General features: G+C 40.3%; 1 protein-coding gene across 1 annotated transcript; it reads right to left on the bottom strand.

The window, feature by feature from the left end:
* Positions 1 to 2,214: 2,214 nt before the first annotated feature.
* pianp (PILR alpha associated neural protein) lies at positions 2,215 to 18,443 on the bottom strand (the record flags this gene model as incomplete). Its single annotated transcript, XM_083894289.1, has 5 exons — positions 2,215 to 2,236; positions 8,355 to 8,501; positions 17,354 to 17,432; positions 17,799 to 18,217; positions 18,433 to 18,443. The coding sequence occupies 5 exons, from the start codon at positions 18,441 to 18,443 to the stop codon at positions 2,215 to 2,217; spliced, it is 678 nt and encodes a 225-aa protein (XP_083750415.1).
* Between the last annotated feature and the right edge of the window lie 510 nt (positions 18,444 to 18,953).

Here is an 18,953-nt window from a genome sequence, read left to right on the forward strand (position 1 = left end):
GTGGCAGGTGAGCGGCCGCCGCCGCGTGAGAGTAAATGAGCGACGATGTTGGCGTGTGTTCGTTCACACCCGGTCCTCTTGTGTTGGTGTTTGTTGTTTGTCCTCCGTAGTTACAGATTGCCGCACCGTCTGTCGGTGTGGGCCTCATAACTAGGCGGTCATTAAAACTTCCAAGTGGAACGAAGCCAATCAATTAGTTTGATTGATCAGTAAAATGCCCAGATGAGATGGAAACGGTGGCGGCTGCTGCAGCAGCAGACTGCCCGGAGAATCTCAGCACACCCGAGTGGCATTTCTCCTTCTCGCCTGCGCTGATTTTATTGACATTTGTTTGAAAAACTACACAGGAAATTCTTGCTTAGCATGCTGTTAATCTTTGTGCAGCGAAAGAATCCATATGAGGTTAAGAGATAAGGGGAAAAGGCTTCAGACCCTTTTTTTAGCTGCTGCTCCTCACATGATTGGCACATGCAGTACTTTTTAATGCCAAACCCATGGTTCAAAATCAATGCAGGCGCTTGGACTGAATGTTTAATTCATGCAGAGAAAGATTAGGATATAGAGGTAGCTATTAAAATGCACAATGTAAGCCTTATCCTCTCATAAGTCCCCGCAGATCGCACGGCTCCCCCTGGGGGGGGGATTCATTCAGCACGCACAGAAATAAACAGATACACAAAATGACAAAGCTCAAACACCAGTATTGAGTCTTTATTGACCTTCCATGGTACAGACCACATTTCTACAGGAATGCTACTAAAAAAATCACAAGACTTGGATATCTGGAGCACTGCACGAGTCACACATGATGCCACCAGTACTATGTCTGTAGTGGAAATGTGTGTAAGTGGAGGTTTCATGTCTCAACGCTGCTTTAGAAAAGTCGCCAAACACATACTGACATTTGGCTTTGAAAAGGTCCTATAAGACGTCTCTGACTGATAAAATAGACATTTATAAATAATAGATTTGACGTAGCTCTCACAAATGTTCATACAGTATACATGCAGATTCATTGGAGACACAAACGATGCTCCTTTATGTACTACTTTCCTTTGGTGCAACCCAAGACAGCTGATTTACTGCGACTCCGTGGTGATGTGAAGGGAAATGATGATAGTCTTGTTCTTCTGCACATTTTTGATACTTGGCTGTCAAGTGAAAAGAAAGTCATTGTTGTGGTTACATCAGTCCTTTTCATCACTTGTAGCGATCTCCATTTCCATGAAGACATAAATCCGTCTTTGTTGTTCGCCATCCGAAAAAACCTTTTGGGAATCGTTGATTCTCAACAGGGATGCCTCTTCTCTATCTCATCCGTTCCAACTTTGAATATTTTATCTCTCTCCGCCTGTGGAAGTGCTTTTTTACGCTTAACAACACACCTCTACATGGTCCAGCGGGAACAAAGGGTGCTCGCAGAGGCTCGACAAAGAGGTGAACGGCAGCCAGATAATTAAGAGAACAAATCAGGAGGAAAAAAAAACGGAGACAAAACACTCTTTTATACATCGCAGAGAGAAAAAAAGCCACAATATTTGCATTTCAGGCACCCAAAGCAGGGAATAAACAGCAGTTTTCAGAGCGTGACATGTTAAGCACATTGCCGATTGGCTACATCTGTGCCAAACAGCTTTGTGAAATACCCCGTTCTGTGTTTGGAGATGCTGAGACGGGCTTTTAGAAAAAAAACTGCTCTGATTCTGTGCTGAATTTGGGTGTTGTTTCATGGAGATCTGCTGGAACAGTCTGTTGGATGGTAGTTAAAGTTGACCAGCGTTACTTGTGCTGCTGAAACACTATAGGGACTGTTGTGGAAGCACAGGTACGGCGTTTAAGGGCTAATGAGATGCTGCGTGGCAGTTTAACTTTGTGAATTAGTCACGGCAGGTCCAAGCACAGAGCAGTGGGGTAGCTTAGGAGAGCTCGAGGCCAAGGAGAGGATGAAAAACATGGAGCCGCTGATTGTGATGCAGAGACACAATAAAGAAATTTACACCCAAATAAGGAAGCAAGGAAATGAGTTTGGTGGGGTTTTTTCAGACCTCAGGGAAGCCAAGGAGATTTGTGACGACTGGATACCTGGGATCCCTGAATTCACTTCACAGTTTGAAAGAAAATAAAACATCAGTGCAGGCAACGCCCCCTCTGGTCATGTCGACGCTCCGCCACAGGCCACCGAAGAAACGTTTACCATATGGAAAAACAGTCACCTCAGAGGTTCACAACTGGGATCCTGACACAGCAAGAGACACAGACGGAGAGGAGTGAGAGAGTGAGTGAGAGTGAGAGAAAAAAGAGGGAGAAAGGGAGGGCTGAGGGGATTTTGGGAGCCCAGATGATGGAGGAAAGAAGGGGAAGAAGTGGAGCAGAGAGGCCTGGAGCTGGAAATGTGGTGCACACGCAAATGGAAAGCTGCATCACGAGGGGGGAACTGAGAGAGTTGCAAGGGGAAGAGGTGGAAGAGGAAGAGGAGGAAAGTGGTGGAGGAAGAGATAATGGGTGGAGGGGTGGACACTAGAGAACAGCTCTATAATTAGGGCTGGGTATCAGTTGACTTCGACCAATTCCTGTTCCAATTCCAGTTCTGCATCTCTAGTCTTATCAAAAACAATTTTCAATTTCAGTATGTTTTTTTTTTAAAAGAAAAAGAAAAGGCATCAATAAAGGATATATACGATATTTAAAGTGCATGTTGGTGCAAACACAACGCAGCTCACTTAACGCTCCAGTGAGGAACCTCTATCGCCCCCTGTGGACTTCTGAGTAATTACCTAAACACTGGTCTCTTTCTGAATAATTAACCAAAACATTTCAGTCTCTATGACGCAGCTTTTCAACCCTATTCTTCACACACACACACAGTGTGTATGTGTAACATGGAGCTGGTGCAGGGACACAGTCACGCAGTTGTTTTTCGTGTAGCTTACATTTTCAGTATCAAAGTGAACATCTAGGTTTATTTTTAGTTTCTTCTGAAATGTGTCATGGCTGCTTCTTGATGTTTTCAGCTGCTTTATGAAGCTGTAACACTTTACTCGCTCTGTGTGCTTCTTCTGCTCAGTGGTGACGTAAAAGGTTTGAGGAACGACGACAGACTCAAACACCAAAAACTGACAAACGCACAGAGAATAACGTGGAGCTGAGTGGCTAAATCATCCGAATACGCGTTTGAACAGAGCATTTGTTTGTCTTTAAATGTTTTCTTCTCGCTCTTCTATTTAAGAATCCAAAAAATCAGTGTATCAGTATTATTGTGCCTGCTTTTGCCTCCTTGCGTACAAACCTGGCAACCAAGCGACACTACCACTACGTGAAATTTAAAGTCGTTCAGTCTGTTTTATTTTTATAGACATTTAAAGGTGCATTATGTAATAAATCATAAAATCCTCCTAATATGTCACAGAGACTCAGGAATAATGTTCATATAACAAACTGAACTCACCAACAACAACAGTACAGACAAAATATTTGCATTACAAAAAAATATATTTTGCAGACTGCAAATCATGTTTATGTTTTGAAATCATGTTTTGGCATGTGGCGCCACCTACCGCCTACCGACGTCAGAAAACGCAACCTAAAAGACCCTTTTTGGCCACATTCTTACATATGGCGCCTTTAATTCACTGCAAATCCCGCAAAGGAAGGCAAGACACGAAGTCAGCTGGTTGCTATTTTAAGCCAACGCTGGTTAGATCTTGGTGGATCACACACTGGTTATGATTAGTTTGCTGTTTTTTTAGCCTAATATCTGAAATGCATTTCCATGGTCTAACAGTTGTATGGGACCATGAAGCAGTCATGTGTAATACAGTGTTTCTGTTACAGATAATAAAACTCAAGCAGTTCAAAATGACTTTTTAGCACTTTTAAACATGAAATATCAGGTAAGCCTTGAGACTTGAGACTTGCCTGTGACTTGCATACGTATGTGGGACTTACTCCCATCTCTGATAGTTTCTAACCAACACAGTTGTCATTCTCACGCCCTGTGCCCACGCTGAGTATGCAGCAATTGTGTTGGTCCTGTTAGAGTGGTCCTGTTGCACATATATGTTAGTTATGGAGGTCTACTTACATACATTAACTTGTTTTTATGGTCAAAAACCTCCTAGTTGCTGTAAACAAGCCGATGGAAATCTCTCATTACTGACGCTCTCCTCAGCCGCGATATTTCAGACATAAATCTCACACCCAGAAGACAGACTGTGTTGTGATTGGCCAGCCAGCGTAGAGCCTTCCCAACTGTCTTGTGATTGGCCAATACCCTGAAGTGACATAATCAGCACACCAGCTCTCAGAAGCACAGCTCCCCCCTCTGGAGCGGTGGATGCACTGCTCCTCATTATCAAAACATTGTTTTAACAGTGTTTAAAAATAGCTTCTTCACGACTCCCCGCCTCAGTCCCTTTGACGACCTTTGACCCAGAGTCAGACCCAGAGTCAGAAGACACTGTCGCTCGTGAAACACCTCCACAACGGACGTTATTCTTCTTCTGTGGTTCAATGTACGCAACCGGATGTGCCCGGACTAGTGTCCGGAGCAGGAGGATCTGCTGTTCAGGAGAAATGCTGTTTACGTAACCGGACCGGGTTTTTTCAGAGATCTCGTTGAGCCCGAGATTACAATAAAACACAGTGTTCTCAGCAGTGGCTGAACTGTTTGTTCTGAACCTTCAGGGCTTCTTAAACAAGGTAATGACACAGATACACACTAAAAAACAGCGTCAATTGGCCTTAAATGAGTTGAGGTCGGGGCACATAGTTGCTATCTTTAGGCAGCAAAAAGCCTGCCCTCATCAGTTATACGCAGGTTGAATATCGATGCAATTCACTCCTTAACCTGTGCACTCTGATGGAGTTGTTGGCAGAGGGTCCACCAGCCTAAGTCCATGTACCTGTCCCTCAGAGAGAGAGGGAGTTGCTGCTGCAACCATCGACCATGTACTCGCACCTTCACCTCACACACAAGCTGATCCATCTCCTCAGCAGAGAATCACTCACTTATCTCATTTCAAATAGCAATGTGCCAGGCAGCAGGTGCACCTGGCTTGGAAAGGGAATGACAATGATTCGGTTTATTGATGTCAGGCTCAAACCCCAACTATGAATAATTCAGACATTAAATACAACTCCTCTGTAACGTGCACCTTACTTTGCATGCCGATGTTGCACAGTGCGACTAGCTGAGGAGGAGGTGGACACGCCCTGAGGCACGTGCATCACAACACATGTATGTGCTACAGATCGTTTGAATCAGGCCCTTCATCTTGTTACATGTCAAGTCTGTCCTTTGAAGGAGCCTTGGGGTAGTTTGAGGGTTGTTTGTTGTTGTTGTTGTTAGTTGCAGCCATAAAAGTGTTCATCCATGTTCACAGTTATTCACAGAGCAGATGGGATGTGTACGCACTCCATCGTTCACAAGAAAGTGAACTGTTCTTTGAGCAGGAGTCACCTTGACTTGTTGTTGTAACCATTAAGCAGAATCCAAATTCAACACTTTCTTGGTTCTACCTCAGCGATTGCTCAAATGTGGGCTGTAAAAAAGTCATTAAATACTAATAAATATGTATATAATTGTTTTGTAATTAAGTTTTATATTGCTGTGAAACATGTATGCTAGGTTCTCAGAAATACTTGATCGATGGATGCGCAATATAACTATTAGCTGATATTGGCTGATGTGAATTTTGGTGAATGATGTGACATGAGTATGCATAATATGTTGAGTCTAAATGAAGAAGGAGAAACCTTTTAGGACTCCTCACATTGTCCTAAATCAGGAGTGTCAAACTCATTTTCACTGAGGGCCACATCAGCATCATGGTTACCCTCAAAGGACCAGATGTAACTGTCATACAGAATAAATGTAACTAAATGTAACCAAATATAATGTAAAATAAAGGTAACTACTCTGTAACATGTTGCTAAATAACTTTCTGTATTTATTACTTATTCAAGTTACAAATATGATGCATTATAGATGTAATGGTGATGCTGTCACTTTGTGGGTAATGCAGTCGCAATGCATTGTGGGAAATGGAGTTTATGGTCAATGCACGCCTTGATGTAGCATAGACCTATTTTAACAGCGGAACTAGACCGGAAGTTCCAATTAACGCTGTTTTTTTGGTGTGTATCTGCGTCATTACCTTGTTTATGAAGCCCTGACGGTTCTAAACAAACAGTTCAGTCACTGCTGAGAACACTGTGTTTTATTGTAATCTCGGGGCTCAACGAGATCTCTGAAAATCCCGTAATAGTTACATAAAGAGCATTTCTCCTGAACAGCAGATCCTCCTGCTCTTAGCACTAGTCCGGGCACATCCGGTTGCGTACATTGAACCGCAGAAGAAGAATAACGTCCGTTGTGGAGGTGTTTCACGAGCGACAGTGTCTTCTGACTCTGGGTCTGACTCTGGGTCAAAGGTCGTCAAAGGGACTGAGGCGGGGAGTCGTGAAGAAGCTATTTTTAAACACTGTTAAAACAATGTTTTGATAATGAGGAGCAGTGCATCCACCGTTCCAGAGGGGGGCGCTGCGCTTCTGAGAACGGATGTGCTGGATAGTACTGGCCAATCACAAGCCTCTGTCTTCTGGGGGTGAAAGTTCACTCTGAAATCTCGCAGCAGAAAAACAGCGTCAGAAAAGAGGATTTCTATCGGCTCGTTTACAGCAACTAGGAGGTTTTTGACCATAAAAACAAGTTAATGTTTGTAAGTAGACCTCCATAACTAACATATATGTGCAACAGGACCACTCTATGTGACCTTTAAGACCAATTAATCACTCGCGGGCCACATAAAATGATGTGGGCGGGCCACATCTGGCCCCCGGGCCTTGAGTTTGACATAATGTGTCCTAAACAGTGAAGTCCAACTTCCCCTCCCCTCAAACAGACGATTCAGAATCCCCATATTTAAACACATCCACTAATCTGTGCTGCTGCTGAACCGGAATCAATGAACTGTTAAATAACATCAAGGGCTACGGACCATTATTATGCAAGGTCTGTCTGTCCTGACTGCTGTGTGTGTGCGTGTGTGTGTGTGCGTGTGTGCGTGCGTGCGTGCGTGCGTGTGTGTGTGTGTGTGTGTTCTTGTACTTGTGGCATACTGAGGACCAGTGAGGGTTTTTAACCAACAAAGTGAGGTCATTTTTACGGAGTGAGGACATTTTGGCCGGTCCTCACTTTGTTTTTATTCAAATCACTTCCTTAGGTTGCTATAACATGCTATACTCAATTTGTCAAAAAAAAAATAAAAAAATCAAATTTTGCATTTTTTTGTCAAATTTTGGACCAAACTTTTTTTTCCAAATTTTTTTTCAACTTTTGGACGACAGTATAGTATGACGTTTTTGTCAAATTTTGGACCAAAATTTTTTAGTCAAAGATTTTTTCAAATTTTGGACTACAGTTTAGTACGACGTTTTTGTCAAATTTTGGACCAAACATTTTTTTTTCTACATTTTTTTTTTTACTTTTGGACGACAGTAAAGTATGATGTTTTTGTCAAATTTTGGACCAAAAAAAAAAAAAAAAAAAAACGAAAAAGTTTTCCAGCCCTTTTTGCTCTGGGGCTCCACCTGCAGACATTTTGTGGTACTGCACCCAGTAGTTCTTTGTAGATGTCATTCATGAAGTAGATATTTGTAATTGTGTTGATTTATAAAGTCGAAATGCTGGTCCTCACTTTGTCAGCAACCAAGTCCTCAGTGTGCAGCAAGTACAAGAATGTGTGTGTGTGTGTGTGTGTGATTGTGTGTGTGTGTACTTTATGTCTAACCTTTATTTGTGTTTGTATTTCATAACGTAGCCTCCTATGAACTGCAAAATGAACTTCAGTGAAACCTGAAGTTTTTAAAATATTGTGTCGTATAAGTGTATTAGCATTAGCTCAAGCACTCCCGAGCTGTCGGCATATCAGTTATCAGCACAGGTGTGAACTCTGAGCACTGTTTGTATTTAAAAGTTAAGCACTACAGTTCCTTAAATACCCCTCAAAAAGAAGAAAAGAACAAAAAAAGGATGGGGGACAGCTGCCTTTTCACAAGCCCACAGTGACTCATCTGGAGAGTGAGTTTAAAACACTGATACATCTTGTGGCCGCACCAACACTTCAGGCCTGACTTCTCCACAGAGAACGGCACCACTGTCCAATTATTGTGCAGGTTTATCTGCTTACAGTGCACACAAAAGGCCTGAGAAGTCTGCCTCACACACACACACACACACAATGATGTCAACTTAAATCCAGAGGTAACGCAAACGCACAAACAGACTCATACAGCAGACACACACACACACACACACACACAGTGTGTGCAGAGCTGGCGAGGCGACTCATTACCTCTCCCTGTCTGTGAAGGAGGAGGAGGTGCTGTGCAGCGTCTGCCGGCTGTCCTCTGAAGCGAGGGAGCGAGGGAGCGCGAGGGTGAGGGGGGGAGCCACGCCACGAGAGAGTGGGGGTGGGTGCTGGGAACAACTGCGATCGTAACTGGGAGAGAGGATGAGGATGAGGAGGAGGAGGGGATGGAGGAGAGGAAGAAAGACATTTGAAATATAGAAGTCAGTGATAAGAAGGGTGGAAAGAGGTGAGAATTAGAGAAAGAGACGGGAAAATAAATAGGGATCCATCAAAAGACAAACAATAAAGTTGGAGTCGGAGATTACAGTAAAAGAAGGTCAGAGAGCGGCGGATGATAGAGAAGAGAGGATGAAGAGAAACAGATGTGAAACAAACAGCAGAGGGAAGACAAAAGACAGAGAGAGAGGAGAGAGAGAGAGTCAGAGAGCATCAAGAACAGCAGAGCCATTTAGCATCAGCGAACACATTATGCTGCCACTGTGAGAGAGAATTAGTGCACTCATCGGACTCATTAAAAAGGCTGTCAGAGGGGAGAGGGATGGGGAAGGAGGGAGTCGGGAGGAGGAGAGGAGGAGAGGAGGAGAGGAGGAGAGGAGGGGGAGGGTGCAAAGGATGCACACAAGGCAAGGAGAACGGACAGAGTGGTGACACATCATCATCATCACTGAGGTGTTGCACCGTCGCTTCAGTCAGTGAGTTACGGCGACGACGCGGCAGAGAGTCAGAGGTTTCAGGCTCTTAAGAATACTTAGGATGCACAACAAAGCTGTTCTCAGCGCCATAAAAACCACAGTGCACTCGCATCGTCCCTCAGTAACACCTGTCCTCTTTTGGCTCACTTCCACCCCATAGGAACACACACACACACGGACTCGCACATGCACAGTTCACACTTGACAACATTAACCACACTGACGATTTTAGGCCTGTGAAAATCACTGAGCACATATGCTGCACTTTTATACTCATCACAAACTGGACAGTGGCCAATTTCCACTATGGACTATCATTTCAGTCCATCTGTACCATCCCTCCCTCCACCCCTTCCTTCCCTTCCTCCCTTCTACTATTCATTCTGTGGCACACTGTCGAACACATGGTGTTATTTACACATTTATGATACTGAAGCACGTGTCATGCTATATGCTTTATGCTATACTATACTTCCAAATACAAAACCAGTATAAACCAATACGTCCAAAATTTGACTAAAAAGTCATACTATAGTATGTCGTCCAAATTTTGACAAAAAAGTCATAATTTACTATGTCGTCCAAAATTTGACAAAAAAGTAATACGATAGCATGTCGTCCAAATTTTGTCAAAAAAGTCATACTATAGTATGTCGTCCAAATTTTGACTAAAAAGTCATACTTTACTATGTTGTCCAAAATTTGACTAAAAAGTCATACTATAGTATGTCGTCCAAAATTTGACCAAAAAGTCATACTATAGTATGTCGTCCAAAATTTGACAAAAAAGTCATATTATAGTATGTCGTCCAAAATTTGACTAAAAAGTCATACTATAGTATGTCGTCCAAAATTTGACCAAAAAGTCATATAATAGTATGTCGTCCAAATTTTGACAAAAAACTCATACTATAGTATGTCGTCCAAATTTTGACTAAAAAGTCATACTATAGCATGTCGTCCAAAATTTGACCAAAAAGTCATATAATAGTATGTCGTCCAAATTTTGACAAAAAACTCATACTATAGTATGTCGTCCAAATTTTGACTAAAAAGTCATACTATAGCATGTCGTCCAAAATTTGACCAAAAAGTCATATAATAGTATGTCGTCCAAATTTTGACAAAAAAGTCATATTATAGTATGTCGTCCAAATTTTGACAAAAAAGTCATATTATAGCATGTCGTCCAAAATTTGACCAAAAAGTCATATAATAGTATGTCGTCCAAATTTTGACCAAAAAGTCATACTATAGTATGTCGTCCAAAATTAGACAAAAAAGTCATACTATAGGATGTCGTCCAAAATTTGACCAAAAAGTCATACTATAGTATGTCGTCCAAAATTTGACCAAAAAGTCATACTATAGTATGTCGTCCAAAATTAGACAAAAAAGTCATACTATAGTATGTCGTCCAAAATTTGACCAAAAAGTCATACTATAGTATGTCGTCCAAATTTTGACAAAAAAGTCATAATTTACTGTCGTCCAAAATTTGACAAAAAAGTCATACTATAGCATGTCGTCCAAATTTTGTCAAAAAAGTCATACTATAGTATGTCGTCCAAATTTTGTCAAAAAAGTCATACTATAGTATGTCGTCCAAATTTTGACTAAAAAGTCATACTATAGTATGTCGTCCAAAATTTGACAAAAAAGTCATACTATAGTATGTCGTCCAAAATTAGACAAAAAAGTCATACTATAGTATGTCGTCCAAAATTTGACCAAAAAGTCATAATTTACTGTCGTCCAAAATTTGACAAAAAAGTCATACTATAGCATGTCGTCCAAATTTTGTCAAAAAAGTCATACTATAGTATGTCGTCCAAATTTTGTCAAAAAAGTCATACTATAGTATGTCGTCCAAATTTTGACTAAAAAGTCATACTATAGTATGTCGTCCAAAATTTGACTAAAAAGTCATACTATAGCATGTCGTCCAAAATTTGACCAAAAAGTCATATAATAGTATGTCGTCCAAATTTTGACAAAAAACTCATACTATAGTATGTCGTCCAAATTTTGACTAAAAAGTCATACTATAGCATGTCGTCCAAAATTTGACCAAAAAGTCATATAATAGTATGTCGTCCAAATTTTGACAAAAAAGTCATATTATAGTATGTCGTCCAAATTTTGACAAAAAAGTCATATTATAGCATGTCGTCCAAAATTTGACCAAAAAGTCATATAATAGTATGTCGTCCAAATTTTGACCAAAAAGTCATACTATAGTATGTCGTCCAAAATTAGACAAAAAAGTCATACTATAGGATGTCGTCCAAAATTTGACCAAAAAGTCATACTATAGTATGTCGTCCAAAATTTGACCAAAAAGTCATACTATAGTATGTCGTCCAAAATTAGACAAAAAAGTCATACTATAGTATGTCGTCCAAAATTTGACCAAAAAGTCATACTATAGTATGTCGTCCAAATTTTGACAAAAAAGTCATAATTTACTGTCGTCCAAAATTTGACAAAAAAGTCATACTATAGCATGTCGTCCAAATTTTGTCAAAAAAGTCATACTATAGTATGTCGTCCAAATTTTGTCAAAAAAGTCATACTATAGTATGTCGTCCAAATTTTGACTAAAAAGTCATACTATAGTATGTCGTCCAAAATTTGACAAAAAAGTCATACTATAGTATGTCGTCCAAAATTAGACAAAAAAGTCATACTATAGTATGTCGTCCAAAATTTGACCAAAAAGTCATAATTTACTGTCGTCCAAAATTTGACAAAAAAGTCATACTATAGCATGTCGTCCAAATTTTGTCAAAAAAGTCATACTATAGTATGTCGTCCAAATTTTGTCAAAAAAGTCATACTATAGTATGTCGTCCAAATTTTGACTAAAAAGTCATACTATAGTATGTCGTCCAAAATTTGACTAAAAAGTCATACTATAGTATGTCGTCCAAATTTTGACAAAAAAGTCATAATTTACTATGTCGTCCAAATTTTGTCAAAAAAGTCATACTATAGTATGTCGTCCAAATTTTGTCAAAAAAGTCATACTATAGTATGTCGTCCAAAATTAGACAAAAAAGTCATACTATAGTATGTCGTCCAAAATTAGACAAAAAAGTCATACTATAGGATGTCGTCCAAAATTTGACCAAAAAGTCATACTATAGTATGTCGTCCAAAATTAGACAAAAAAGTCATACTATAGTATGTCGTCCAAAATTAGACAAAAAAGTCATACTATAGTATGTCGTCCAAAATTTGACCAAAAAGTCATACTATAGTATGTCGTCCAAATTTTGACAAAAAAGTCATAATTTACTGTCGTCCAAAATTTGACAAAAAAGTCATACTATAGCATGTCGTCCAAATTTTGTCAAAAAAGTCATACTATAGTATGTCGTCCAAATTTTGTCAAAAAAGTCATACTATAGTATGTCGTCCAAATTTTGACTAAAAAGTCATACTATAGTATGTCGTCCAAAATTTGACAAAAAAGTCATACTATAGTATGTCGTCCAAAATTAGACAAAAAAGTCATACTATAGTATGTCGTCCAAAATTTGACCAAAAAGTCATAATTTACTGTCGTCCAAAATTTGACAAAAAAGTCATACTATAGCATGTCGTCCAAATTTTGTCAAAAAAGTCATACTATAGTATGTCGTCCAAATTTTGTCAAAAAAGTCATACTATAGTATGTCGTCCAAATTTTGACTAAAAAGTCATACTATAGTATGTCGTCCAAAATTTGACTAAAAAGTCATACTATAGTATGTCGTCCAAATTTTGACAAAAAAGTCATAATTTACTATGTCGTCCAAATTTTGTCAAAAAAGTCATACTATAGTATGTCGTCCAAATTTTGTCAAAAAAGTCATACTATAGTATGTCGTCCAAATTTTGACTAAAAAGTCATACTATAGTATGTCGTCCAAAATTAGACAAAAAAGTCATACTATAGTATGTCGTCCAAATTTTGACAAAAAAGTCATAATTTACTATGTCGTCCAAATTTTGTCAAAAAAGTCATACTATAGTATGTCGTCCAAATTTTGTCAAAAAAGTCATACTATAGTATGTCGTCCAAATTTTGACTAAAAAGTCATACTATAGTATGTCGTCCAAAATTTGACAAAAAAGTCATACTATAGTATGTCGTCCAAAATTCGACTAAAAAGTCATACTATAGTATGTCGTCCAAAATTTGACAAAAAAGTCATACTATAGTATGTCGTCCAAAATTTGACAAAAAAGTCATACTATAGTATGTCGTCCAAATTTTGACTAAAAAGTCATACTATAGTATGTCGTCCAAAATTTGTCAAAAAAGTCATACTATAGTATGTCGTCCAAAATTCGACTAAAAAGTCATACTATAGTATGTCGTCCAAAATTTGACAAAAAAGTCATACTATAGTATGTCGTCCAAAATTTGACAAAAAAGTCATACTATAGTATGTCGTCCAAATTTTGACCAAAAAGTCATATTTAACTATGTCGTCCAAAATTTGACAAAAAAGTCATACTATAGTATGTCGTCCAAATTTTGTCAAAAAAGTCATACTATAGTATGTCGTCCAAATTTTGACTAAAAAGTCATACTATAGTATGTCGTCCAAAATTTGACAAAAAAGTCATACTATAGTATGTCGTCCAAAATTTGACAAAAAAGTCATACTATAGTATGTCGTCCAAATTTTGACTAAAAAGTCATACTATAGTATGTCGTCCAAAATTTGTCAAAAAAGTCATACTATAGTATGTCGTCCAAAATTCGACTAAAAAGTCATACTATAGTATGTCGTCCAAAATTTGACAAAAAAGTCATACTATAGTATGTCGTCCAAAATTTGACAAAAAAGTCATACTATAGTATGTCGTCCAAATTTTGACCAAAAAGTCATATTTAACTATGTCGTCCAAAATTTGACAAAAAAGTCATACTATAGTATGTCGTCCAAATTTTGTCAAAAAAGTCATACTATAGTATGTCGTCCAAATTTTGACTAAAAAGTCATACTATAGTATGTCGTCCAAAATTTGACTAAAAAGTCATACTATAGCATGTCGTCCAAAATTTGACAAAAAAGTCATACTATAGTATATCGTCCAAAATTTGACTAAAAAGTCATACTATAGTATGTCGTCCAAATTTTGTCAAAAAAGTCATACTATAGTATGTCGTCCAAATTTTGACTAAAAAGTCATACTATAGTATGTCGTCCAAAATTTGACAAAAAAGTCATACTATAGTATGTCGTCCAAAATTTGACAAAAAAGTCATACTATAGTATGTCGTCCAAATTTTGACTAAAAAGTCATACTATAGTATGTCGTCCAAAATTTGTCAAAAAAGTCATACTATAGTATGTCGTCCAAAATTCGACTAAAAAGTCATACTATAGTATGTCGTCCAAAATTTGACAAAAAAGTCATACTATAGTATGTCGTCCAAAATTTGACAAAAAAGTCATACTATAGTATGTCGTCCAAATTTTGACCAAAAAGTCATATTTAACTATGTCGTCCAAAATTTGACAAAAAAGTCATACTATAGTATGTCGTCCAAATTTTGTCAAAAAAGTCATACTATAGTATGTCGTCCAAATTTTGACTAAAAAGTCATACTATAGTATGTCGTCCAAAATTTGACTAAAAAGTCATACTATAGCATGTCGTCCAAAATTTGACAAAAAAGTCATACTATAGTATATCGTCCAAAATTTGACTAAAAAGTCATACTATAGTATGTCATCCAAAATTTGACAAAAAAGTCATACTATAGCATGTCATCCAAAATTTGACAAAAAAGTCATACTATAGTATGTCGTCCAAAATTTGACAAAAAAGTCATACTATAGCATGTCGTCCAAAATTTGACAAAAAAGTCATACTATAGCATGTCGTCCAAAATTTGACTAAAAAGTCATACTATAGCATGTCGTCCAAATTTTGACCAAAAAGTCATACTATAGCGTAGAAAGAGAGCCTGCTGCTGCTGCCATGTCTCCCGCCTTGAATCCCTGCAGTTCTTGCAGTACTTTTGCGAGGCCAGTTTGGAGCCAGCAGCAGCAGCGTGGCATCATTGGCTTTCCCTTCACAACATGGGCCGGTGAAATAAGTTATAGAAACAACAGTGTCAGGCCAGTTTCAGAGAGAGAGAAGTGCAGCCGGGGTTGCTCATCGCGTATCAGCTCGAGGCAAGCTGATGGATTATCTGTGCATCTGCAGCCAGACTGGCAGCACTGGGAGAGATAGTAGACTGGTGCGGGAGATAAGAGGAGGCTGTGCAAAGACGGGAGAGAGGAACCTCGGGGAAGAGGGGGAAACACAGGAAGTCAAAAAGCTGTGAGGCAAAGGGGACGGGAGAGGAGATGATGGAGGAGGGTGCCAAACTGAGATTGCAAGAGAGTGTGGAGGAAAAAAAAATAAAAAATGATGTGGAGTAGAACAAATTATTGCGATTCAGGCAATGAAAAGAAAAATTAATAACGGGTGAGGCGAACTGATAAGTGCAAGACTGTGGGGAGGAAACACTTTACAGTTCACTACAGTAACATTATGGTGACATAGCAATGCCATTATGTTCTCTGAATAATCGCCCAGTAATAACTTGGCAATAGCAATGAAAAATGTGCACGAGACATCGGGGGAGGATCCATTTCAGCTTAATAATGCGTTATATAATTAAATAATTGTCAATTTTGAGTCGTAAAAATGTTCGTGTGAAGATATTACACTGATGGAAGCCTGTGGTAATTCTCATTACCGAGCTATCACCTTTTAATATATACCATCTATTATTTGGAAATGACATCACTGTAACATGATCTCCTTATTACCACACCATTACTTTTGCTATTACCGAGCTGGAAACGACAATAATATAAACCTCCCCATTACAAATGTATGTACCGTAATATCACCATGTTATTACTGTACTGTGATGTTAAGAACGTGACCCAATAGAGGCGGAGCCTGACACGCCGAGAGTGTGTGAGGTGCAGGAAGAGAGTCGTCCCAGAGGTTAGATAAACCGCTGGTGTGATCGGCAAAGCGTGGAAGTGACTCACTACAGCGCATCACCATTGTCTGCCGTTCCCCACGCTAATGGCCATGTGTGCAACAAGCACTTCCCAGCAGGCCTGGAAATGCAACACATACAAGAGTCCCACCCTCAGCCACATGTTTGCATGCTCTCAGTCTGAGAGGCTTTAATAGCCGACGGGCTGTTAAAGCACATCGATACCAGCGAAGCCGTGTTATTGCCCTGTGAGAGACAACAGATCTGTGTTGTTGCTTCTCCCTCCATCCTAACGGTTGGAGACAATGTTTAATCATTGCCACTCTAATGGCTCTAAATGACACATCTGTGCCAACTGTGACTTTCAGGAACACACACAAGTCATTAGCAAGCGATTATCGTGGCATGCATTGTGGATATGCACCGAACACAGACACAACGGACACACAAAACATGCTCGTGCAAATGTGCAAGTTGAGCGTTAATCAGTCATTTTCAGTCTCCTCTTTCTAGTGCAGAAATAGCAGCTTCCCTTCAAATACAGTTTTTCAAGACTCACTAGTCTCGAATCACTTAAGACTAATGGAAAAGCCCCGATTGGATTCTGTCTTTGATTTATAATGTCTGCCCTTCACTCCTCTTCATCATCGGCATCTGCCTATAACCAGGTCAAATGACAATTAGCCTTCCTTTTTGTTTCAAATATAGTTCAAATACATAAAACTAAAGTCTGGGGAGTAGTGTCGTTTTTCCTCCCCCTGCTTTCCTCTCTTATTTATTATCTTGTGATCTCTCAGGCCCAGAAAACCTTCTTCATAATCCCCGTACAGTTGGCGAAACATAAATCTGCCGTAGTTAGAACGCCCCAGAATAACCTGCTTTTATGAAACACTTTCAGATTTATCACCTAATTTGACTCTGTTAGTGTTAAAGTACTCACATTAAAAATGTAGAATGACACATTCAGGAAAGTATCTCCTCCTCCTCCTCCTCCTCCTCCTCCTCCTCCTCCTCCTCCTCCTCCTCCTCTCTGCACATTATTCCATGTGCATTCTCCAATTTAGAAATTGTCCTAAAAAAAACCCTGAGGTGTATTATTAATAAAGTGGGTCAGCGTTGTCCTCCTGCTGTGGGGCAGGTGTCCAGCAGTCAACCCTTCCTTCACTCTGTCACTCAGTTACACACACTTTGTATAGTTATGTTGCCACACACACACACACACACACACACACACACACAAGAGATACACACAAGATTTTTGGAGAAGAGATTTTGGTTCCTACCAGAGTTTGGCTACAATGATGACAGCTGTCAGGATGAGCAGCGAGGAGATGGTCACGGTGACGTAGAACTGAGGGTCCACTGTAACACACACACACACACACACACACACACACACATGCTAATTTCAGACCGTGACCATTTATTATTGTATCCAGGACACAAGAAAAAATCAGTGTAGCCGGATGAAATTTGTATGTGCAAAGACTCTGGCCTCCAACCCTAACACCACTCTGATGACATCTTCCCTCCATTTTGCCCGTGTTTTGACGACCAGTTCCTCTGTGTGAGCGATGAAAACTTTATTCCCAGCCACACTCAGCGATGTGTCTGGCTTTACCCTGGTGACCACTCACTCCCTGGAGGCGTTTGTGTGTGTTCACATGAAACTGCAGCTCGTGGTCACCTTCATTTAAAACTCCTTCATGTGCATCTCCTGTGCATCACCTTCCTCAGGCTCCGTCTCCTCTGCTTCCGTCCCTCGACCCCCAGCTCCCTCCTTCTCCTTGGCCTCCGGTGGTTTCTCCTCTCGGGGCTGCACGCTCGAGCCCGGGCGAAGCCGGTCCTTGGACGTGACGGCGGTGTTGGCCTCCTGCTGATTCCCATGATGCTGCTGCAGAGGGTCGGTTTCCTGGCTGGAGAGGAAGTGGTAGGTCTCGTCCTCCAGCGGCTGCGTGGGACCCCACACCACCGCCCACAGAGGGGTGGGCGTAACCTGGGCCGTGACGGACAGCTGGACCGACAGGGCGTCCACCTGCTCCTCGCCTCCGCGGCCGTCGTCACGGTTACAGGTGGAGGGCTGTATCGCCGCGGCAATCAGGAGGAGGGAGGCGAGGGCAGTCAGTCGTGCGACAGGAGAGATGGAGCTGGAGGAGAGAGAGAGAGAGAGGGGGGGAAAATGAGAAGTGATGAAGTGGCACAGAAGTTGGGTGAGAAAATTTACCGTCCACGCACACACACACTGCATGACCTCAACTACTCAAGACATCGATTCTCACGCCGGCCATCAATCTGAATGACATGTTATACATCTGCAGCCCATACATCCCTCCTCCTTCACCTCAGAAACTATCCGTCTTACCATCTCTCCATCGCTTCGCTGTGTTCACTGAGACTCCGCTGCTGCGATCATCGCTCTCTGTGAGATAAGACACAGGAGCAAGTGAGGGATAGATAGACCGAGAGAGAGAGAGAGAGAGAGAGAGAGAGAGAGAAGAGAGAGAGAGGGAGAGAGAGAGAGAGAGAGAGAGAGAGAGAGAGGGGAGGGTCCAGCTTTTTTATTGCCAGTCTTTTTTGTCTCAGATAAAAAAGCCTTTAATCAAACACAGCAGCAATAGTGTTGTCAACAAAAAAACCTGCCACCTTTTTTTATTTAAAAACAAATCATCCAGACAGACTAAGAGAGACTTTTAAATTTAGCACTTAATTGTGATCTTTGAAGAGATCAACATCTGCACGCAAAGACACCCACAAGTACACGGTCACTGCTCTTTCACACACACACACACACACAGTGCACACACACACCTGAGCACAGCACATTAATCATCATTAGAGGTGTCGAGCGCGGAGCCAATACTCCGTATGACACTTTGAGCAAAG

Source organism: Microchirus variegatus (genome assembly GCF_963457635.1).
Source record: "Microchirus variegatus genome assembly, chromosome: 1".
Lineage (NCBI taxonomy): Eukaryota > Metazoa > Chordata > Actinopteri > Pleuronectiformes > Soleidae > Microchirus > Microchirus variegatus.